This window comes from Mytilus californianus, unplaced genomic scaffold (assembly GCF_021869535.1).
Source record: "Mytilus californianus isolate M0D057914Y unplaced genomic scaffold, xbMytCali1.0.p SCAF_3, whole genome shotgun sequence".
In the NCBI taxonomy this organism is placed as follows: Eukaryota; Metazoa; Mollusca; class Bivalvia; order Mytilida; family Mytilidae; genus Mytilus; species Mytilus californianus.
Window position 1 is genome coordinate 25,912,501 of NW_026262679.1, and position 26,577 is coordinate 25,939,077.

Below are 26,577 nucleotides of genomic sequence, written 5' to 3' on the forward strand. Positions count from 1 at the left end.
CAGATGATGCCCCCGCTTGCATATAACGTTATAAAGAGACATAACTTAAGTACGGTAAAAGTGACACTACACAAATTTGTACTTGATCTGATTTTTGTTGTAATAGGCATTGTGTATAAGTTTCATAACATTTGCTTAAGGCAACTTAAGTTAGAAAACAAAAACGAAAAATTCAGCAATTTTTCCATTTGTAAAGGTGCATAACTCAATAACAGTGAAAGTGAGGCCACCAAAATTCAAACTTGATCTGTGTTTTGTGGTTATAAACATTGCACAGTTTCATAAGTTTCATAACAATTGTTTGAGGCAAACTAAAGTTAGAGAACAGAAACAAAAAAATTCTGCCATTTTTATACGACCGCAAAAAAATTTTTGTGGTCGTATATTGGTACATGTATGACGTTGGCGTTGTCGTCGTCGGCGTCGTCCGAAGACACATTGGTTTTCGCACTCTAACTTTAGTTTAAGTGAATGGATCTCTATGAAATTTTACCATAAGGTTCAATACCACAAAAGGAAGGTTGGGATTGATTTTGGGGGTTATGGTACCAACAGTTAAGGAATAAGGGGCCAAAAATAAGCATTTTTGTAACTTCCAGACATAACTTGTGTGTTAGTGTATGGATCTCTTTGACATTGTACCACAAGGTTCCATATCACAAAGGGAATGCTGGGATTGATTTTGGGGGTAATTGCCTCAAAATTTTAGGAATTAGGGGCCAAAAAGGGTAAAAAAACAAGCATTTTTCTAGTTTCATGATAATTACTTGTGTGTAAGTGTATGGATCTTTCTGAAATTGTACTACAAGGTTCCATATCACAAAGGGAAAGCTGGAATTGAGTTTGGGGGTAATTGCCCATAACGTTTAGGAATAAGGGGCCAAAAGGGGCCAAAAATAAGCATTTTTCTAGTTTCCAGACAATAACTTGTGTTCAAGTGTATGGATCTCTCTGAAATTGTACTGTTAGGTACATACCACAAAGGGAAGGCTGGGATTGATTTTGGGGGTAATTGCCTCAAAATTTTAGGAATTAGGGGCCAAAAAGGGGCAAAAAACAAGCATTTTTCTAGTTTCAGGACAATAACTTGTGTGTAAGTGTATAGATCTTTGAAATTGTACTACAAGGTTCCATATCACAAAGGGAAAGCTGGGTTTGAGTTTGGGGGTAATTGCCCTAAACGTTTAGGAATTTGGGGCCAAAAAGGGGCCTAAAAACAAGCATTTTTCTAGTTTCCAGACAATAACTTGTGTTCAAGTGTATGGATCTCTCTGAAATTGTACTGTAAGGTACCATACCACAAAGGGAAGGCTGGGATTGATTTTGGGGGTAATTGCCTCAAAATTTTAGGAATTAGGGGCCAAAAAGGGCAAAAAACAAGCATTTTTCTATTTTCAGGACAATAACTTGTGTGTAAGTGTATGGATCTTTATGAAATTGTACTGCAAGGTTCCATATCACAAAGGGAAAACTGGGTTTGAGTTTGGGGGTAATTGCCCTAAGCGTTAAGGAATTTGGGGCCAAAAAGGGGCCTAAAAACAAGCATTTTTCTAGTTTCAGGACAATAACTTGTGTTCAAGTGTATGGATCTCTCTGAAATTGTACTGCAAGGTACCATACCACAAAGGGAAGGCTGGGATTGAGTTTGGGGTGATGAATCATAAGGGGGTTAAAAAAAATGTGGGGGAGGAATTTTTTTTTCTTTAAATTTTTCCATTTTATATTGGTTATTTCTGATTTATATATAAAAGCAAATAATAATGATATGGTTTGAATAGGTAAATTAAAAATTTTTAAGTTCTTAAACCACATTCATTCTGTGTCAGAAACCTATGCTGTGTCAAATATTTAATCACAATCCAAATTCAGTGCTGTATCAAGCTTGAATGTTGTGTCCATACTTGCCCCAACTGTTCAGGGTTCGACCTCTGCAGTCGTATCAAGCTGTGCCCAGCTGAGCATTTTATTCAATTTGTAAACGGACATATCTCTAGAATGGTAAAAGTGACGCTACTCAAATTCAAACTTGATCTGTGTTTTGTGGTAATAAGCATTGTGTATAAGTTTCATTCCATTTAGTTGAGGCAAACTAAAGTTAGAGAACGGAAACAAAAATTTCAGCAATTTTTCCATTTGTAAAGGGGCATAACTCTAGAACAGTAAAAGTGATGCCACCAAAATTCAAACTTGATCTGTGTTATGTGGTAATAAGCATTGTGTATAAGTGTCATAACATTTGGTTGAGGCAAACTGAAGTTAGAGAACGGAGACCAATTTTGGGACGTACAGATGTACGGACATACAAATGGACAAGGGTAAAACTTAATGCCCCCACCGCCACGGCGGGGGCAGAAAAATAGCTTTTAACTTAAAAAGTATATAAAACCATGTAAATGTAACACTGACCAATGAAGTTAAATGAACCATGAAATTAAGGACAGGTCAGATGAACCCTGCCAGATAGATATGTACACCCTAAAATCATTCCATACACTAAATATAGTTGACCTATTGTTTATAGTATTTGTGAAACAGACCAAACCACAGAATCATAACATTAACTTATGAACCATGAAAATGAGGTCATGGTGAGATGAAACCTGACAGACAGACATGTACACCTTACAATAATTCCACACACCAAATAGAATTGGCCTACTGCTTATAGTATTTGAGAAATGAACCTCATGATGAAAACTTAATCTTGATCACTGTCTTCACTGATCCATGAAATGAGAGGTTGATGTGAGGCGAACCCTGACTGACAGATATGTAGACCTTGCAAAGATCCCATATACCAAATAATGTTCTACCGTATTCAAAAGTGAGAAATTCACTTGACAAAAAATCGTAATGTTGCTGCAAGATTAGCATCCCTGACTAACATTTTGCAACTTTTGTCATAGGCAAGACAAAAATCAAAGCACCATTGATTCTGTGAGTCAGCTGATCTATCTTGATCACAAAAAGCATTATATCTATACATTAATCTTATAGCAACAAGAGTGCACAGGCTGAAATGTCTCGCCTGTTTTACTGATCATTAACTTTATGTTCATAGTCCTAAATATAAAGCTTGACTACAAGTATCACATAAACTTAACATGATCCAAGAAAATGAGGTCAAGGTCAGATAAACTAAACCGGAAGTACACCTTACAATCATTCCATACACCAAATAAAGTTGACCTATTGCTTATAGTTTCTAAGAAACAAACTTAATCGGGAAAACTTGACATTGACTAATGAACCATGAAAATGAGGTCAAGGTCAGATGAACCATGCCAGACAGACATGTACACCTTACAATCAATCTATGCATTAAATATAGTTGACATATTGTTTACAGTATCCAAGAAACAAACTAAACCATGAAAACTTAACATTGACCAATGAACCATGAAAATGAGGTCAAGGTTAGATTAAACCTGCCAGACAGACATATACACCTTACAATCATTCCAAACACCGAATATAGTTGACCTAATGCTTATAGTATCTAAGAAACAAACTTAACATTGACCAATGAACCATGAAAATGAGGTGAAGGTCAGATGATACCTGCCAGGCAGACATATACACCTAAACAATCATTCCATACACCAAATAAAGTTGACCTATTGCTTATAGTTTAAGAAAAACAGACCAAAACACAAAAACTTAACACTGAGCAATACACCGTGAAAATGAGGTCAAGGTCAAATAAAATCTGCCAGACTGACATGTACATCGTAAAATATTTTCATACACCAAATATAGTTGACCTATTGCATATAGTATTCGAAAAAAAGACCAAAACACAAAAACTTAACTTTAAGCACTGAACCATGAAAATGAGGTCAAGGACAGAAGACACCTGCCAGTTGGACATGTACACCTTACAATCATTCCATACACCAAATATAGTAGACCTATTGCTTATAGTATCTAATATATGGACTAGACCACAAAAACTTAACCTTGTTCACTGATCCATGAAATGAGGTCGAGGTCAGATGAAAACTGTCTTGACAGGCATGAGGACCTTGCAAGGTAAGCATATACTAAATATAGTTATCTTATTACTCATAATAAGAGAGAAGTTAACATTACAAAAAATCTTAACTTTTTCAAGTAGTCACTGAACCATGAAAATGAGGTCAAGGACCATGGACATATGACAGACAGAAACTTCATAACATAAGGCATCTATATAATAAAATGCTCCTATGGGCACAGCTTGATACAACCGCAGAGGTCGAACCCTGAACAGTTGGGGCAAGTATGGACACAACATTCAAGCTTGATACAGCTCTGAATTTGGATTGTGATTAAATATTTGACACAGCATAGGTTTCTGACACAGAATGAATGTGGTTTAAGAACTTAAAATTTTTTAATTTACCTATTCAAACCATATCATTATTATTTGCTTTTATATATAAATCAGAAATAACCAATTTAAAATGGAAAATTTTAAAGAAAAAAAAATACCTTCCTTAAATTTTTTGAACCCCCTTATGATTCATCACCCCAAAACTCAATCCCAGCCTTCCCTTTGTGGTATGGTACCTTGCAGTACAATTTCAGAGAGATCCATACACTTGAACACAAGTTATTTTCTGGAAACTAGAAAAATGCTTGTTTTTAGGCCCCTTTTTGGCCCCAAATTCCTAAACGTTTAGGGCAATTACCCCAAAACCCAAACCAAGCTTTCCTTTTGTGATATGAAACCTTGTAGTACAATTTCATAAAGATCCATACACTTACACACAAGTTATTGTCCTGAAACTAGAAAAATGCTTGTTTTTTCCCCCTTTTTTGCCCCTAATTCCTAAAATTTTGAGGCAATTACCCCCAAAAAACAATCCCATTCTTCCCTTTGTGGTATGTAACTTGCAGTACAATTTCAGAGAGATCCATACACTTGAACACAAATTATTGTCTGGAAACTAGAAAAATGCTATTTTTTGCCCCTTTTTGGCCCCTTATTCCTAAACGTTTTGGGCAATTACCCCCAAACTCAATTCCAGCTTTTCCTTTGTGATATGGAACCTTGTAGTACAATTTCATAAAGATCCATACACTTACACACAAGTTATTGTCCTGAAACTAGAAAAATGCTTGTTTTTTGCCCCTTTTTGGCCCCTAATTCCTACACTTTTGAGGCAATTACCCCCAAAATCAATCCCAGCATTCCCTTTGTGATATGGAACCTTGTGGTACATTGTCAAAGAGATCCATACACTAACACACAAGTTATGTCTGGAAGTTACAAAAATGCTTATTTTTGGCCCCTTTTTGGCCCCTAATTCCTTAACTGTTGGTACCATAACCCCCAAAATCAATCCCAACCTTCCTTTTGTGGTATTGAACCTTATGGTAAAATTTCATGGAGATCCATTCACTTAAACTAAAGTTAGAGTGTGAAAACCAATGTGTCTTTGGACTACGACGACGATGCCGGACGACGACAAAATTTTTGCGGTCGTATAAAAAGTATGAAGCATCCAGGTCTTCCACATTCTAAAATATAAAGCTTTTAAGTACTATAAATTCAGAAATTATTGCATGCATTTATTATTGCGATTTTGTCATTTTAGACTAAAATGCGATTTTAATTTTTTGCGATATTGAGAAAAATCCTGTTTAATTCATATAAAAAATTTCAAAATGCGAGTTTAAATTATTGCGATTATAACCCTGACGCATTTTTCGTGATAATAAAAACATTGCAATAATTTCTGAATTTACAGTACTTAGTTAAGGCCACCTCCAGATCACTATCCTTATGTCAAGCTTTCTGCGACAGAAGTCCCAGGCTCGACAAAAATTTGGCAGTTGAATTTCTCATTTAAATTATTTTACATTTTGTCATGTTTTAGCCATTTTAAATAGCTGACTATAACAGTATGGGTTTTGCTCATGGTCGAAGGCTGTATGGTGTCCTATAACTGCTAACATCCACATCATTTGGTCTCGGGTGGATATTTATTTCATTGGCAATCATACCACTTCTTCTAATCTTTACATAATGTGCATTAATGTTACAGGATTAATGATGACAGAAGTAGTTTCTGAAATCAAGCTTCGGGGAACCAAGCTAATACCCAAAATCATTCGCAAAACTCAAGTAAATCTGCTCAAATAATAGGATTCATTTTGATCATATTCATATTGTAAGAATAAGAGCACTTACAAGGCATACAATTCCAACGGCAATAACTACCCCGGTAATGAAAATTTCAATCTGCATTTCCTTCGAGATATTGCATATCTATTTAATCAGAAGGTAGGAGGGATATCCCTTAAGAAGGTGAAGTTACGCATATATCCAAGGTGTAACACCCATAAAAGGTAAAGTTACACATATATATATATCCAAAGTGTATCACACATAAAATTTCTCAATTAGTTCTGGCTTGCTAATTCAATCAAGATATTTTTTACTTAAACCTGTCATAATAATTTTGCATGTTACACCTTACACAGGAATTTTTCACATTTTTTAGATTTCAGACGGGCATAAATGAAACATTTTATTTAAATCAGCACTAGTATTTGAATATGATTGAGATATTGATAATACCAATCTTCATAAGAAACCTCATCAAAATTCATCAAAAGCTGTAAGGGTGATTTTCACATAATTTATATTTGTAAGGGGGCACAGATGATGCCCCTGCTTGCGTTTAACGTTATAAAGGCACATTACTAATGAACTGTTAAAGTGACGCAACCCAAATTCAAACTTGATCTGTGTTTTGTGGTAATAAGCATTGTGTATAAGTTTCATAACATTTGGTTAACTAAAGTTAGAGAATGGAAACTAATTTTGGGACGTACGTAAGGACGGACAAGGGTAACATTTTAATGCCCCCTCCTCTGCGGGGGCATAAAAAAAAGAAAATAACAGAATTCAAAGCTACTTTCTTTAATATCAAAACATCAACAAACCATAACAAGATATTACAAAATGTATATATAAAAAAACAAAATAAGTACCGGTAGACAAACAGGATTTCACAGTTGGAAAAGTGTCAATTTGATCATGAACCCTTTGATGTAAAAATAACACAGCAACTATATACTTGTGTATCAAAACCTACACTACAAAAATTTGTTGAATTAATGATTTATTTGTAAAAAAATAAATGTATGGTTTTACATGTATTTAGGTTTTATTTTTGAACAAAAGCCATATACTTAATAATAAACTGTTGACACAGAAATATGTCTTGCCTATATACAATTTTGAAAGCATATTGCAAATGTTTCAATATAAATGGCAACACTTAAACAAGTAAACTATGCAAAAGAGTTAAAGACAGTGGAGCATGACTTAGTGAAGGTGCCAAATAATCTCCATGGAAATGAGATGTTCCAAGGTTATTACAACTGCCTACTAATAAAATATCATTGACTTAGTGTTATTGGTCATGTTGGTTTCCCTTAAGAAGACTTTAATCACAAATTTTAACACATAAACTAAGCAAAAGTTTCAAAGTCAATGGAGCAATAGTGAGTGGTCATTGCCAAATAATCTCTATCAAAATGATACTGTATGGCCAATGAAATGCTAATACAACGGCCTACCAAATATTACTGACTTACCATGAGTGGTTACCCTTAAACTGACCTTTACACAAATTATATCAAATTCGGACGACAATGCTACTGGAAACAGCAAACCTTAATCTCTCCTTCCCTACTTTCGTTGAGACGAGAGAAAACCTAAACAAGACAACGATAAAATGTTTCCACACATATTCTTCCTAAAATAACTTCACAAATCAAATAGTGCTCACCTATCATTCAATTGTCTGAGAAAAACGTATGTGAAAATATGATAATAGAAATATTCGAGATAAAAAATCTTATTCAAAATCTGAAACAGAGAAAATTGAAACCATGATAAATGTATGCTAAATTTATAAGGATTTCATAACCAATAAATTTACAACATAAATAGTATATACTATATACTAGTAGATCTATTTATGTAATAACTGATAAGAATCATATGGAACAGGAATGTACATGTTTAAATTAAAAAGAGAAATTAAATCATCATACAAACTAACTGTAAGTGTATAAGCATTGATTCAGTGGAATTTGTTTCTGTAAAGCCAACAAAATATAAATAATACCAAAGAGGGAAAAGGTTTTTGTTTTTTTATGCAGAAACTATATTTCAACCTGGGTTAGGTAAAGATATATTGCATTATTCAGTTCTTACAATTTGATCAGTTGCAGCAAGTATAATCATTGATAGTTCATCAGATCAATCAAATTACATGTAACTTTAATCGAAGAACCCTTTCAACATTTCTTTTTCTAATGTTCTAATTTTTAAGCTGACTAATTATGTATTAAATTATTTCAAACCATTACTTAGTTGATCACAATTAATCCACTTATCTGACGGAATATACAATATGTTAATATAAAAACTGTCTTAAATTAAACAAAATTTAAATATTGTTAAATCTTCAGTGATTTCCTGTTATGCAAAACATTGAGACCCTGTACATATGAAATAGCAATAACTAGAGTTGTTCAAAATATACACAAGTATGAATCATAAAATATTCAATTTCATCACTGATTGTTGACCAAAAAAAAACAACCCCAAAAGTCATTACTTTTATTTCTACTCCCCCCCCCCCTCCAAAAAAAAAAGAAGGGAAAAAAAAGGTATAAAACCAAAAATTAAAACAACATTATCATTGGCATATCCAGTGGGAAATAAATTGTAAGCAGGGGGTTTGGGAGCAGCAGCCCCCAAAAGCTAAACGATTATACAAATGTAGTAAAATTCTTATTGAAAAAAAATATGTTTTATAAAATTATTTGTAAGCAATTCTCTCACTACTTGTGCTTACAATGCTACACTGGTGCTACACCAATGATAATTTACACAATTGAGAAACACAACATAATTACATTCCTCACAGCTCATTTTCCACTATCAAAATGAAGACCAAAATTACAAAATAGCTGTTTACCCTTTCTTTACTACCTGTAAAGAAATTTTCAACAGATTTTTTTCATTTTCATCTTATAAATTCTGAAATAAGTAGTTTGAACACATTGAAATTTAATATTGATGGTGTTAATTGATTCTTTGAAAAAAAATGATACTTATCTAACTACCAAACACCTTTAGGATATGCTCGCAAAAGAAGAAACAAAAATTGTTTTAATACATGTACTGGCCTTACCAATTTTTGATTTAGTTGTTTGAGACATGGTGAATAAAATGCTGTGACACTCCCATCACATTTACTTATTATACTATTGAGCAGTTTACTTAAATTGAGCTTAAAATTACTACATCTTGATTAAAGAATATATATATATAGTATAAGATTTTTATTGGATAGATTTATATACTATTAAGTGCTAGCCAGTCTTTGTAAGAATCACACAATTTAAAAGATTTTCAAAACATGACCGACAAAAACACACCAACTTGACCATCCTATTTTGAAGTAACCCTCATCATGATTTAGAAATGGTAGATCTTTCATTTCTGCTTGTCTGGTAATTCGAGAATCCTCTAGATAACTTTTGGTTAAAATGATAGCACATTATGGAGTTAGCTCCCCTTAATTGGTAATTTCTAGAGCATTTCAACCAAATTATATCTTTAAACAACAGAACAGGAAAAGGAAACAAATGTTATATTACATTTTTAACTTAAATTAATGTTGACTTGAGCGGGTTTTTGTTTGTCATGTTTTCACAGTACTGCTTGACTCTTAGGCAGATTGGCACTTCAACATTTAATTGGAAATTAATTATCTTTTTATGTTAAATTGTGAAAAGTCTATATTTTAAATAAATACACCATTTTAAAAGCAAACAAGTGTAAAAAATAATCATCATTTTAGAAAAAAGAATAAATTATATACACTTTACACAATATAATTTAATACTAATTAGTATCACGTTTTTTCAAGTTGTCAGGTTTTTACGAATTTATATTGAACTAGATGTTATATCCCGGACAACTTTATTTTCATTATTAATATTCAATTTGGCTTTTAATGAATTTAATTAATACTTCGTACTGACATTTGTATACAAATTGACTAGACAATATATAAAACAATAACAATACACCTAAAGTTGGATAAAAATCACCTCAATTTACAACAAATACTACTTTATAGATTCAAAACCTGTAAATTTATACAAAAATGCTTCTTCAAATTCAAGATATTATTTCAGTCAACTTAAATAAAATCGTACAAAAATCAATTTGATATATGAATAATAAATGTGGAACTGTTCAACATAAACAATGTACAATTAGGAGCAGGGACATTAGAACATTTTTAGTACTAAAATAAAAAATCACATAATAAATCTAATTGATTCAGGGGGAAAACAACAGAAAGTAAAATCAAAATGAGATACAATGTCATAAACTACTTACATTGTTTATCATCTGGACAAACAATTTAAGACCATGGTAACTAATTGAAACAGTAAAATGTCTGAAGAATCCCTAGTGAATTTCATATTTAGCCTTTATTTGTCAAATATAATCCTTAATGCCCAATGAAATAGTTGTTCTTGTATGTTATGCAAGAAACAAACAATCAAACAATACTTTATGCTCTTGCAATTTATTTTTTATTTCTCAAAATAAATGTTAATGATGATACCCTATATTTCTTTTTAACTGGTCTTGATCAGCTGGATTGGAAATGGACTAAACGCTGCATTAAATACCTTATTTTTAGTAATTACCGGGAACTAGGAATACTGTATGCCACATAAAATATATAAGAAAGCTTCAAACGGTTATTTCACACACACAAAAGTGGAAGGTATCAAATATATTTACTGCTCTTTTTTTACTTTTTACCATTGTTAGCATTCATAGATAATATTGGGACACCTTCCACAATTAACTTTATCTAAAAGGAATATTATGAATCAATCAGGGCCGGTTACCTTCTGTTATAATATCATATGTATAATCACTACTGTTATAGTAAACTGAAGTTACAAGATAAATAGAATCAGACAAAATAATTACTCAAAATATTGAATCAAAATCAAAGACTTTAGGAAATCTCATTCAGTTAATGAAGGAGAGAACCAAAAAGCTCAGTCCTTTTCCCAAACTTCTAAAAAAAATAATTTTACATTACTATTATATCAGATTTTCAAAATCTGTTTTTTACCTAGTGGTCCATGAAGAAAATCTACTGGTCCTCACTATAATTTCTATTGCAAAATACCAAAATTGTGTCAGTCCTTTGCAAAATTTTGGTGGTCAAAACCTTCAGACCTCCACTTTTCAAAAACTCTGCTATATTTAGCTAATGCATCCTATTTTTTGTATTATAATTAAAAAAAAAACAGTTACTGCAGCCTTACAAAACCACAAATCACATAAGTCACAAAATTATTAATATAATAATAATGCACTCATTCAATGAAACTTTCCTTCAACACAGCACTCCTATGATCAAACAATTAATCTTCTACAAGAGTTGAGCTTCTTATTTTAATATCTGCATATCATTAACCTTTGATCAATATACATTTTTTGCTTTAAAGTAAGGAATTCCATCTAAACCAACATTGAAATTTCTAATCCATTTGTTTCCGTTATAATTTTTGCCTGTTGGTTGATGTGACCAGATCCCATCTATTGCTGGAAGATAAATATCTCTTGTTATCTGTCCGGCACAAAACACTGGAGCTATCAGAATAGTTTCATTGAATAAAAACTGATCTTCTATTGCAAAGACCTTCTCATCGCTTGAATAATGCCACCATAAAGGCAGTAAGATAGGCTGACTGGGAGACACATCAGGCTGTAGAGATCGTATTATCTGGGATACAAATCCATCACGAAACTTTTTAACTTTAGTAACAAACACCCTTGTTCCGTTCCTCATAAAAAGTGTATCTGATGGTAAAGTCAGTCCTGTGAAAAATGCTGAATATTGTAACCATCGAATAAAAAGTTCAGAGGTCAAGTTATTTTTAGACACAGTTGACAACAGATAAGGATATCCATCAATACCTAGCGTAAAAACCGTAGGAAGAGGATTGGAGAGACATGATTGGTTCAAAGTATTATGACTTATACTACTCCCTACTTCAATAAGTACTGATTTATCTTGAGCTCGATAAACATTTTCAAGGATATGTATCTTTCCTAGACTCTCAATAACATTAATCCAACCTCTAAAAATTCCACTTACAGAGAATTTTCCTCCATTCCCTGCAGCTGTATGAACAGAAACGGGAATCTTTTTCAGTTTAAAGCTTGAAATGTTAATAATGTTTGCCAGACTTTTCAATTTCTCTTTCATGATATCTCTAGTGTTTTCCACTGACATGTCTAATAATGCTCCTTGTATGTCTCCATAATTATACAGTCTGACCGTGTTCTGATACAAATCTTTGACAAATAATTCATTTTTAACACCATAATCAAACAGCTTTGACATATACGACACAACAGGAGATATGGGTAAAATAAATTGACAGTCATGGTTCTTCAGAATATTCAAGGTATTCTTAATATTGGAATCAAATTCAAAGTCCCCTTCAAATATTTCCCACTTAAAATCAATTTCAATTTCTCCGCATTGGTAACCTCTTTTTTTCAATTTCTCAATAAAATCTGTTACTTTTGTTACATTCAAGAGTTCATCAGCATTTCCAACACTCCATGAAAATCTTTCATATGGTGTTATATTGACTTTATTTGAACCTGTGGATTGTCTATGTGACATAAGTGATGCCCCAGTATGTGTATTCTGAATTGAGTCGCCTTGACATATAGAGTATTCAAGTGAAGTGTACATACGTGGGCCAACTGGTACAGGTGATATGCATAACTTAGTGTCATCTGTTTCATTTAGCCTTAACCGAAAAGGATCTTCACTTACAATGTAAAATGATGTTCCATATGATGAAAGTAAATAAAATTCATATACATTCCCATGTTGTTTATCATAGCCAGGTAGATAATAATCTTCAGTCAAGGGATTGTTATTAGCAATCCATTTTTCATTGCCACCCATTCCAAACCAATATCCCATTTTCAATTCATAACAATCTGTAGGGAAAATAGATGTTATATTTTGCCATGAAATATCCATACACCCCATTAATTCTCTTTTAACATAGTCAACTGTCAAAACTGTTTTCTCTTTCCATGTGAAACACCATTTTGCATCACTTTTGCATTTATCTATTCCCCTTTCATCAGAACCAGGTACAACAAAAAGATCCCCACCAATACTTCCTGCAAGAGATGTTTGGTCTTCATGTCCAGTATCAATTTTCAAATACAGATCATTAGCATGAAAGAAGATGAACTTGGCTTGTTTATTTTCCTTTCCACCATCGTGTAACGACCATATAACAATCACGCCAACTGCCATGACAAGAAACATGATCGTTACAGCAACCTTCAATATTCTCCTCTTGATGGAGGTCTTCTCACTGTCAGCTGGATCCTATAAATAGAAATTTGATTATTCAATTACTTTCTATCTTTTCTCCAATAAAATAAGAAACTTATGTACTGTAACACATGTGCACATGTAGTAATATCAATAAAATATCTATATAGATAAGTTTTGAATGACGTAACTTGAGTTTTAGTTACTTCCCTTTGCTGCCATTTTGGAGGGATAAACAGTTTTTTTTCTTATTTGACAAACCAAATTGAAACATCTGATACACAAATTTGAGATCCTTACTAGATTGTAGTGATAAGCGAGGCTAGAAGAAATAAAATTGTTCAGAAAAAAACCTTTTTTTCTAAATTCTAGTGGTCAGTATAACAAGTTCAAGTTAGTTGATTTAGGAAGGAATTTGCGCACTAATAGCCCTCCAACATGGCAACAAAAGGGAAGTAACTCTTGCTCAAATTGTGTCAATCGAAACCTATCTATATATATGGTACTGAGAACCTTATGACCTTTAATATTGTTATCACAAACAGTACTTACCACTACATTTATTTACATCAGTAAACAGTCTTAACTAGCTACTCAGACCTCAAATTAATCCTATCCCAACCCAAACTGCCCCCAAAGTTACAATGAAAAACAAATAAAATAACTGACTTTACCTCAGGAGAGTTGTTCGTCTCTTGTTCAAATGATATAATATCCTGATCACATTGATGAAGCATTTTTTTAACAATGTAAGAATTCCCTGTCCTCTCATTAGCAATATTCTTTTTATATTTCTTCATAATTCTTAGCTTCCCTGGCAAAGAAGTGACGTACAAAAGAATTTTATTCACAAAGATTATGTAAGGCGTGATCATGTCAATGATGTCATTAATTACGTCTTTATTGCACTTCATAATAGTGTTAAACCCTTTTTACAGCTTAATCCCCTTACATGTTATATAACTGATCCTTGAATACTAGTAAAGAAAACGAAATTTTTCTTCGTTTTTTTTTCTATGTCCATAATAATTCCTTAAACACTAGTTAAATAGATAAATTTATCATATAGCCATAAAAGTAGTATTATACGATCATAATATTTTTAATATTTATATATATTATAGTCCTACTCAATATAGAGACTATTTTACAACCAAAACCATATATGTGTTATCCAATTTTCCATCAAGTGAGTAAAAATTATCAGGTGTTGAAATCAAAATTGCTCAGGAAGAACTTTGGTAAATATGAGACAAAGTAATCTGAAGCAAGCTGTTTCAATGATTTCAATAGTATAGTTCTTGATAAAATTCTTTTTTATCTCACCACTTGCAAAAAAATGGTTAACTCATGCAGGGTTTTGGTTGTGAAATAGTTCTATTGTCATCATCACTATATTGATCAGCTTTAATGATTTGTATAGGAATGATCGTAAGCACTGTAACCATGAAATTTCACCTGACTAGTAACTATTGAAATTAAATAGTTATTACTGTACTTAACTTACATAATAAGAAATAAATCATGCTCATTCATACATGTAATTAACACTGTCTCTTGAGATAACTATTTTTATATTATGCAAGCTAATAAGATGCATATCCAACTATCTATGCAAAATTTATTTTTCTAACGTTAATTCCTATAAACCTAAACTATAGCACATTATATATATTTTATACACTTGAACAATTCAGTAAGATTTTTTTCTACTAAAAAATACAGTGAAACTTTTCATAACAAGTATCATAAACAAGAACCATTTATAAAATAAAAAAAATATTCTTGTTGAAGACTTCTTCTTCTTGAATCAGTAAAAAAAGAAGAAAATAACTTTGGTCTTGATCAAGAAAATTCTGATGTCAAACATAAGCTCTGGAGTACTGTATCACTGGATGATATTACACTACATATGTAGGTACTGCAGGAATGGGTACCATGAGTATCATACATATCTTTCAATTGTAACTGTTTTGTAAATGTACAGAATAAAAATTAACATTTGCCATTCAAATTAAAACTTGACTAAAATACAACATTTACATTTAAAAATCAAACTGAATATTCAATATTTAATAAAAGATCATCCTTATTATATTGCAACTCTAGGCCACTTGCTTTGATGGTAAGGTTTATGTCATCTCAAGCTGGATAGAAGTCTTGAAAACCAATTAGAGATACAATCTTAAAATTGGAAGAGTGGTGATAAGTACAACCATCTATGTAATCATCTACATTTGTATTATTGTTTCTGTTTCAATGGTATTTTTAATTGCAGTGTAAATGCCCAGAAAATATTTGTTAAAAAATTTCACTGCATATTGATTAAGACATCTATTTGCAACAATATATCTACAATGTATAGTCATTTCATGTCAATCGTTTGCTTCAATAAAGCCACTCATATTATGGTGAAAAAAATCAACCTCAATCATTAGCAGTCTGTCTACACAGACCAATCTATACTCACTGAATTCACCATGTATTTAGTATTGTTCACTTCAAAATGAATATGCCTGTTAAATTTTGTGACCTACAATATGACTTCACATTTATTGTTATGGTTAAAAGATGACTCAGTATTACAGCTGACTTGTATAGCAACTTCAGTAAATACTACTAAACCTATACTGCACTGTTCTCCACACAAATTGCAAAGAACATCCTAGTAAACAGGGAATATTGAAATACCATCTTTTTTGGTGAAATTAAAGCACCACATTCATAACACAATCTATATGAAAGTAATTTCAGAAAGCATCACATTCAAGCAATATAGCATCATATTACCATGATGCTTAAAGACCCAGGGGAAAACACAGCATTATACATGATCATAATGGGTCTGAATGTTGCTGGAAGACAGATACGACTAAATCTGCATAACAAGATGCTTTCAAAGAAGACCACTGCATAAGGTTATCAGTAAAATGATAACTATGCTAAACATTTAGCAAAACTATTCTTATATGTTTCTAATTAGTAGGGAAGTAATTTAAAGATTTTTAATGTACAATTTTTTAGCTACCGGTACTTCAAACAAGAATTTTTATGAAATAATAATAGTCATTTGTCACAGGGAAGAAAAGGTAGTAGGCACTCATACCACATCTTCATATATCTAAAACAAATGGATTGAAAGAAGATGTATTACAGTAATAACATACTAGTTTTCAAAAAATTCTGCTGTTGTATTAAGGTTATCTTGAAAATTCTGCACTGATTTTGAAATTCAATCAATCAAAATCAAACGTAGGAAATTCACTATATTCCATTATTGGGTTTCTGGTGGGGTAAAAATGCCTGTTTTTGCTTTAAATGGTCAAACCTATTTTTCTTTGAACAGCAAATATAATTGGAGGTACTAGATGACAAGTCCAATATTAATCTTTGCCATCAATCCAGTTTTACTGAAGTTGCTATAAAAGATAGTGGAATTTACTGGCTTGAATTTGTAGACCCATTTCTGAAATTGAAATTAACCTGTTACCTTTTCATTGCAATAACCAAGTATATTCCTTTTTGATACTTTCATAACAAATCAAACCAATAAATGCCTCCTAAAATTACAATTATATGCTAATAAATTTTTAGTATAGGAAATCTCATGTTACAAACAAAGTAGAACTCACTTGTGTATAGGTATACAAATGGCAACACTGAAATTTTAATAGGTAAAATATACAAGAGGATGTAAAAGGAACCTTGCATTGCTCACCTGTCATCTATGTATAATAGTTAACCAGATTTCAATAAACACCAGGGCCAGGTGGGCAAGATAAGCCCATGCTATGCATATTAGAATTGTTGCACAAATAAAATGAAATATTGAAAAAGGCATTAAAGCAGGGGCAGTAAATTGCAAAAAATCTCAAGAGCAGGCAATCCTAAGGCATATAAAATTTTCATTAAAAAAGGGACTTTAGCTTTAGCAATTGAAAAGGGCACTTGAAGAAAATGAATGCTTCAAAAAGGCATATGAAATAGCATTTCCCAGTAACCAAATCCACAAGGAATGGAAGAAACTTTTTATTGTAACACCATTGTCCAAATAATGCCAATGAAAAACAAAAGACCTTTAATCTAACGACACCAAAACTAAAAGGGGTTTTCTTTACCCCATGGGGCATTTCCAAATCAAGTTTAGTACAAGTTGGATAGTCATGTATATATGATTCAATAGATAACATCCAGAAACCTACAATTTCAGATTATGAATAAATGTACATTTGTACATGTAGCTACTGTGACCATGACCAAATTGACACCAAAATATAATATAGGGTCTTCCTCACACAATGGGTCAGAGTCTAACCAAGTTTGCTATAAGTCTAAAATATGGTTCAAATGATAGCATTCATTAACCAAAATTTTGCCCCAATTTTAGTTTATCATTAACTGATGTGACCTTGATCTTTGACCTTAAAATTAATTGGTTCTTCATCATCCCATGAGACATTATCAAACCGAGTTTGGTAAAGATATATATATTGTTTAGGTCTTAAAAAAAGATTTTGTCCACAACTGAAATGATGATGTCCATGGCCCAAATATTCAAAAGGCACTCACCTTATTCAACTGATTAAAGACCAGTTCAACTTGGTTGTAGCACTTATACTTCAAAAGATACAATCAATTATAATTTTTATTTTTAAAGATCTATAATTCATAGGGGCAAAAAGTGTCTTTAAATAGCAATTTCATGAAAGTTAATTTTCAGAATTTTGTTTAAAAAAATGATATGGTCATTACTCTTTTAGGTTACTTACCTCAGTAACTCTTAGCGTTGGAACATCTGACGGTCGAGACAAGGAGCTATGGCTCGCTGAACTGACTGTCAGGTTTTCCTTCTTCTGTACTCCCAAGTTTTTAGGGCTTTGTTTAGGAGATTTGGGAGCAGGACTTTGTCCATTTTGTGTACTGCTCTGAGATGTAAGGAGTTTATCACTTTCTTTTTCTCTGTAAAGAAAGGAAACAGTATCACATATATATTCAATAATAGATTATTTTGTGTGTACATTTTTAATATGTATGTAACTATGAAGCATGTTCATGTAAGTTACATGTACATGTATGGTTATAAACTGCAATTTAAAGCAGAATAGAAATACATATAAAATAATTCTTATATGATTTGCACAAGGCCTAAAAAAATATTTGTGTTTCTGCTAACCCTACATTCCAGGGAAACAGTTGGACATTAAAAGTGCTTGTTAAACATGACAAAAAAATCTTTAGGTTTGGCACTAAAAATTAGTGTTTAAACAAACAAATAATCTTTTTTAATTACTTAGCCTACATTGTACCTACAGATCCTAATTGATGCCAGCAAGTTACACAGGAATTATTTTTTAAGCCTAATTAAAAATCTTTTTTCTAGGTTTGATAACAAGTGCTTTAAAATGTAAGTAGTGATTTTTGTGGCAGGACTGAGGTTATTTTTTTTTATAGAATGACAACATGTGCCTTTTCTTTCCTAAAAATTAAATTTCACTCAAATCATGGTGGTATATAACACATTCCCTTTGTTATAAAACTGATATTTGGTTTTATGTATTCCTATATTTATGACATTTATGTTGGTCATGTAAATTTATGGAAAAAAACAAGAGAGCTAAAATACTGTTATATCACAACTATTTCTTTGTAAAAGTTGGTAGTATTTTGGTCAGATTAAAAACTTTAAACCTTCATCATTGTTCATGAACCTGCTACTTTGTGATCTAAAAAGTGCAAAGTAGGAATTTTGCCTCTTATCTTTGAATACACAATGATTTTTGTTTTTTAGTTTTCCTGAATAGAGCAACATGTATGTTGTTGGCTAGGGATTCAGATGGCATCAAAATTAAGCCGTATGCATGGGAAAAGATATAGATATATATTCATAATGCCAAGTAATTTGTATAGTTAAACTTGATGGTATAATTTCTTTGAACCTCAGTCAGAATGAATACAGCCAGTTAAGGTTAATGTGGACCCTTTTGCTAAAATGGCTCGTTTTCACTCAAAATTTACTCTTAGTACGGACAAACCTGTGCATCCGGAAAAGTTTTAAAGCATAGCATGCTCTAGGTAAATAAAATTCAAATCCATTTAATGTTTTAGAAAATTGAAAACTTAACTGGATTTTGCTGTGCTTTTTTTTCCCAAAAATCCATAAAAGTTTAAATCAAATGTCTTTATTCCTAATTAAAGGGCCCATATAGAGCATATAAATTAATACAAATCACAAAGTTCATATAATATCCACACAAACAACACATGCAATCTAATATACATAGTATTACATACTGATTGTTAATATTCTAATAGTTTATAATTTTCTGTAATATAAAATCTGTGATGATCTTCATCTTGATAGGTATATGGTGAAACATCCAGGGATATTACTACACTGCATGTGCGTAAAGTAATTTACTTAAGTGAGACCCCCCTTACAATATCACAGTGTTCTCCCCAGGCCCTTAAAGGACCGCGGGCCCGCGATGTATAATTTTTCACCGTGGTGGTATCGTTCTTACCGCGATGTATAATTTTTCTCCGTGGTGCTAAAATTTTCAGTTAAAAAAGCGTAAATCGGTAAAGTTTTAAACGACTTGTTAAATCTTTTCCGTGCGGTATAAAATTCCAGGTGAAATTTGACCAGTCCAAACCAGTTGAACACGGATTGTTTACACCACGTGATCGATTTAGCTTTATGAGGTTAACCTTTGTTGATTGGATTTAATCGATGTAATTAACACTTTTTACATGATTCTTTTGTGTTTTAATTTAGAGATCATAACTTTATGATCAAAGATAACTATTTTAAGGCTTCACTCACCACCTGACAAGTCGGCAAATACTTTGTAAACAAACGGTGTTGATCCGATAGTTGTACACACGACGGTACATATTTTGTACATTATAAAGTTAGCTCAATACTTATATTATAGTTTGATATGTCTCTGATTAAACCATGGCCAAAATTATGTTTAATTATGCCATAGTTATTGCATGATATTCCGGTTTCAAACTGTCAACAAGTAATCCAAAGGGGAAGGATCACATGACCCAGTTAGTTCACGTAGAATATTCAAGATTATTTACAATTAACTGCAATCTATTCTATTTTATAAATAAAATGCATGACTGTACCTTCAAACTGGATATATATATCCATTAGTCCGAGATTACTCTGACGTCCAACGGCTGTTTTGCCAGACAAGCTGGGGCCGTGGGACGTCAGAGCTCGTCCCATATCAAAAAGTGGATATTTGCCCGTCCAAAATAGATGCGCTGCTTCGTCGCTTCTGGTGCCAACGGACGGCCTTGGAATTATATAAATCGGGTATCAATTTGTTCATTTTTCATTTATCTCTTCATTTATGTAAGTTTCACCTACCTGCCACCCTTTATTTTCTCATATTTAGACAGTTTTCACAGTGACCCATCGATTCAGACATTTTTACTTTTATTTTCAAATGGCCGTCAAGTTACGAGAGATTTTGCGACCTCGAGACTCAAATATGCAAATATTTATACTTTTTTCACCTCCTTTATAGGAGATCGATATTTAACATTTAGTAGCCAACCACGATTTTTCACCTCCTTTACAGGAGATCGGTATTAAGCATTTAGTGCCAACCACGATAACATTCGGAAGCTCTCTGATATTTACATTGTTTGCATCGTAAATGAGCGAGGTGTTAGATTAAATATTCATATTGACCTAGGGTCATATGCATACATCATTTCCCATAGTCCATTGTGCCTTACTTTTTTCTCGTGATCACATGACAATCTTTCAAAATGAAAGTCAAAATGCCAGAATCGGTGGGTCACTGTGAAAACTGTTTAAATATGAGAAAACAAAGGGTGGCAGGTAGGTGAAACTTACATAAATGAAGAGATAAATGAAAAATGAACAAATTGATACCCGATTTATATAATTCCAAGGCCGTCCGTTGGTACCAGAAGCGACGAAGCAGCGCATCTATTTTGGACGGGCAAATATCCACTTTTTGATATGGGACGAGCTCTGACGTCCCACGGCCCCAGCTTGTCTGGCAAAACAGCCGTTGGACGTCAGAGTAATCTCGGACTATATATCCATATGATCATTAATGAATAACAGAAGTGATCTTGTAATTTTAATCCATAAGCACATGTTAAATCTATTTATATCTATTTCCTGTCATTTAGGCGGGAAAATAGGGAGACTTTGTTGTTGACATTGAATATGCTACTTAAAGATCTATAGACCTAAGATAAATTTATAGATTCAGGAATTCTTTTTAAATGGATCATGACAAATAAAGATTTATATTTCAGTGCAGTATTAAGTCTGTATCTATGTTTGATTATCACCAAAGACAAGAAAGGTTAATATTGACATGTTCATGAAATCTATGGCAAAATGTTTTAAAATTTATGAAAAATTTCTTTTTATTAAAATTTAAGATAGAAACTGGTTCAAATTATTACACAATTTTGTTCTTGATAATTTTAAATCTCCTTATGACAGGAATCCTTTCACATACAACAACTTTCTTTCTAGAAACTAGAAAGTTTTTTAAATTGAATCTGGGAACAGTATATCTAACAATTTATATGTTCCTGTTTGAATGATATTTTATTTTTATTGATCATGGATTTTATAAAAAATTTAATTACTTTAAATTTAGATGAATATTATGTAATGAATCATGTTTTATTTGTTTTTAAAAAATATTAAAAGTATACAAACTGTTTATTGATCTTTTAACCAATAATATTCTGACATAACACAGTACCACAGTATTAAAACTAAACAAGAGACATGAAAACTGCAGTAACTAGAAATATAGCGACGCAACGCGACACAACTGATTGTATGAATCATTTCACCAAGCTGTTCACACGCGTTACCCTGGTGCTATCCAAAAATCCTGGGGAGAACACTGTATCACTGAAAGTTTTAGCTGGTTCTTCTGCTGTTTGAATCGTGGTGAAAATATCCGGTGGTAATAGGTTCCAATCTTTAATTGTGTTTGGTATGAAGCTGAATTTTAATAGCGTGTTTTTGTTTGCAGCCTCAGGAAATGTTGGCTATGCATGTTCTTGGTTGTCCTAGATAGTTTTTTCAGTTGATCAGATGGTAAGTTGGCTTTACCGTGTATGCCTTTGCAGAAGAGGATAAGTCTGTTTTGGGTTCAACGATCTTTTTAGGGATGGTAGTTGCAGCTGGTCTAAAATTGCTGCCATGCTTCCTGGGTTGTAATTGTAGTTTGATGTTATAAACCTTGCTGCTCTTTCCTGTACACTTTCAAGTTGATCATGAAGATATATTTGATGTGGGTCCCAGGCAGTGCTCGCATATTCAAGGACAGGTCTTATGAGTCCTTTATATGTGGGGTTTAACTTCAAGGGGACATGATGAAAGGTTTCTTTTCAATAATCCTAGTGTCCTGTAAGATTTGTTGCATATCTCCTCTATGTGCTTTCCCCAGTGTAGGTCATTGGTGATGTTGACTCTTACATATTTAATAGATGTTAAGAACTGGAGTTTGGTATCTTCTAGTGTATATTCAATGGTGTTGTTTTCTTCTTGCAACTCAATGTCATCATGTTACATTTAATTGGTTGAAATCGCATACCTCAATTAGTTGCCCAGTTACCTATATCTTTCTGTAGTTCTGCACAGTCATCTTCGTTTTTTATTTCTCTGTAGCATACACAGTCGTCGGCGAACATCCTAATTGCAGATGTTACATTTTCTGCTATGTCGTTGATATAGACTAGAAATAGGATGGGACCAAGAAATGTTCCTTGAGGTACTCCTGACAGTACTGTTGATGTTTCAGATTTAATTCCATTCACTACGACACACTGAGATCTTGTAGATATGAAGGCATTAATCCAATTCAAGATGTTTTTCGGCACACCATATTTGTGAAGTTTACTTTTTAATAGCTTGTGTGGCACGGTGTCAAATGCTTTTTCAAAATCCAAAATAAATATATCAGTTTGTTTCCTGTTGTCAATTGCAGTCGCCCAGTTGTGTATCACGTTAATGAGTTGGGTTTCGCAGCTGTGTCGTTTTCTAAATGCATGTTGTCAGCTATTTTGGATGTTGTGATCTTCAAAGTGCTGCATTAGGTTCGAGCAAATGACATGTTCTAGTAGTTTGCAAGTAATACATGTTAGAGATACTGGTCTGTAATTACTCTGGATGGTTCTGTCTTTCTTCTTGAATAATGGGCATATATAAGACTTTTCCATTCATCTAGGATGGTTCCTCTGTTGATTGATTGCTGGAAAAAGTGTTGTAATCTGTCTCTTTTAAATAAACGTGCCATGGCAATAGATGTGTTTTTGTTGCTCTCAAGCAAATATAAGTTTAGCAGCATGGGGAGGCAAGCAAATGTTCCCCATGTACGTAATATGGTGGAGGAATTAAAAACGATCCCGTTCAGTGTATTGTATGTGAGCTGATGATGAATCAACTTCTAAAATTCTAGACCACAAGGCTGGTGGCGCCATTATTAACTTTTGACTATGTTAAAATCGTGGAATTTTTGTTCAGAAGAGTATAGTTGTACTATGCATTTGACAACAGACCAGTAACTGTCTCTTTTAAATAAACGTGCCATGGCAATAGATGAGTTTTTGTTGCTCTCAAGCAAATATAAGTCCCCCATGTATGTAATATTAGGTTGTTGATGTAGTTGTTGTGGGCTGTTTCAATTTCCTTGTTAATCATGCATCTTAATTCTTGCCATTTTCGTTTTATTCTCACACTGTTGCTTATTTTATAATTGGCATATGTTCTGGGACTATTATACTATATAATATTATAGTATAATAGTCCCAGATAAAATGCATTTAACAGGTTGGGAACAGATACATTTCAACTCATACCTTAGCCAACTTGTACCCTATTTTTACCAACTCGTACCTAATATTTTTTTTAGCATTATTGTGTTTCATTTATTACATGTATTAGGTTAAATTGAAAATTTAATTGTTATTTTTATTTTGCAATAGATCTACTGATATGTTTTTTTTAACATGCTTTTTTTAAATGCGGCATAAGTCTTTAATTGTAAAGTACTTAATTCATTAATTTTAACCCTTGTTGGTATATAAGAATACATAGAACATCATCTCAAGCTTGAACGATCCATATATATATATTGAATATTGGAAAAGGATATTTTTACTGAATTTTGCGTTTGTGCTAGTGTATATATAATGAATACCTTTCAAATCCTTTTGAAACCATAAAGCCAGCACATGGATTAAACAAAGTCCAAATGGTTTACATGTATTTATTTTGGTGCTGCATTTATACCGATTTTTCGTTTTTATATACTTCTCTATGTTTATTTCTTATTAAACATACCCATTCTTTTTTTGTAGGTCTATTATCCAATAATGATCACTGATTAGTATATTGAATGATTATAATCATTTAATATGCATATCAAATAAATTGCCGTTCAAACAATTTCATATAATCAAAAAATTCTAATGACTACTAATTAGCATTAAGTTAGCTGTGATTTGAATCAATTATGAAAAATATTGGGTTCGAATTGGTAAAACTAGGGTATGAGTTGGTGAAGGTACGAGTTGTCGTGTACTCTTGGGAACAAACCCCCCCCAATTAGGGATATCCCTTAAACGAGGGACTGTCCCTCAGACAAGGGGTTATTTTGCTGTTGTAAAAGAGACTAAAGAAAAACTTAGCCTTTTTAACTTAAAAGGGGGAAAATTCATTATATTTGGAACAACTTTTCTAAAAGAGGGGTCCTTTTATTTTCAATAATAAAGAATATTGAAGTCCATGAATATTCCAAAATTCATGGACATGTTTTGTCGATATAATACCAGATAGACATATTGTTCTTTGGGAAAAGTTTCTGCAAATAATGTAAATATGTGCCCTTTTGGGATCAACTGAACTTGGCGACCACAATACTTGTATACTAGTATTGTCCACAATACTTGTATATAATTAATGTACAAGTATTGTGTACAAGTATTGTCATAGTATTGTTTATATAAAATATAAATACATTGAAGTAGAGTAATTATTACTGCCTTTACTCGAAAATATTCAAAAGTAATGTAATGATTTAAAAAATATGTATTTCAGGATAGAAAATTAGAAACATTTATTCATTTTTTGTAACGAAATGGTCAGGGTACGAATGTTTTTTGCCAGGGTACGATATGGTTAGGGTACGAAATGACTATAATTCATCAACATCATGCGTCAGCATACAGACATGGACACAAAGACAATTGACCAGATGAGAATCACCCTGCTTACAGCTGCACAATATGAACATTTCTGATTTATTATTGTGATTTCTTTGTACATATTTTCTTGTGTATTAATTCTGGGTCTATTATACTATTAGTATAATAGTCCCAGATTAATTTAAGTATGTTTTTGTTATCATGAATAAATAAAAACACCAACAAGTTGTTAATCAAACACATCAATGAATAATAACAAACCCTATTGATTTTTTAAATTTTTTGTACAAACTTGTACATTAATTATATACGAGTATTGTTGACAATACTAGTATACAAGTATTGTGGTCGCCAAGTTCAGTTGATCCCCCTTTTGTACTTAAAAGTTGTTTTAAAAAAAAATTATCACTTGAAATTTACCCCTGAAAAAAGGGATAGTGTTACTTTGAGGGGTTATGCCTCATTTGAGGGGTTGTTCCCAACCTGTTTAAAATGTAATATCTCTATATGTAGTTCCTGTAATGCCTTAAAACTTTACCAGGTGCACAGGTTTGTCTGTACTCAGAATAAAATTTGTGATATAAATACGGTCCTATTTGCCAAAAGATTATGATGAACCTTAACCTAAACTGGCCTGTACTGTAGTCAGGTAGTAATAACCGTGTACCCTTTACAGTAAAGAATATTCTGTACTTAAACACACTGTTATTATACACATAATTTAAGGTTAATAACAACTGTTTATACTTAAACATTTCAGGCGGAAAATTAAGACTAGATATGTCAATTTATGTTGATTACCCTCCGTTGTTTTCTGCCGATTCGTTACTCGATTCCATGTTTATTTTCTGATGTTTCCGGTGACTTATGGGGATTATCTCAAAATGTAACAAAAAAATGGTGTTTTCATCTACGTCCGCGTTTA

General features: G+C 32.4%; 1 protein-coding gene across 3 annotated transcripts; it reads right to left on the minus strand.

Annotated features, from left to right (window-relative positions):
* Positions 1-6,897: 6,897 nt before the first annotated feature.
* LOC127734225 (myogenesis-regulating glycosidase-like) lies at positions 6,898-26,541 on the minus strand. Of its 3 annotated transcripts, XM_052243992.1 has the most exons (4): positions 26,454-26,541; positions 18,194-18,383; positions 17,057-17,083; positions 6,898-13,478 (listed from the first exon to the last, which is right to left on the minus strand). In XM_052243992.1, the coding sequence occupies exons 1-4, from the start codon at positions 26,489-26,491 to the stop codon at positions 11,535-11,537; spliced, it is 2,199 nt and encodes a 732-aa protein (XP_052099952.1). In that variant the 5' UTR covers positions 26,492-26,541; the 3' UTR covers positions 6,898-11,534. The 3 variants fall into 3 exon arrangements, with proteins under 3 accessions (XP_052099952.1, XP_052099954.1, XP_052099953.1); XM_052243994.1 differs by lacking the exon at positions 17,057-17,083; XM_052243993.1 differs by lacking the exons at positions 17,057-17,083; positions 18,194-18,383; positions 26,454-26,541 and adding an exon at positions 14,099-14,488.
* Between the last annotated feature and the right edge of the window lie 36 nt (positions 26,542-26,577).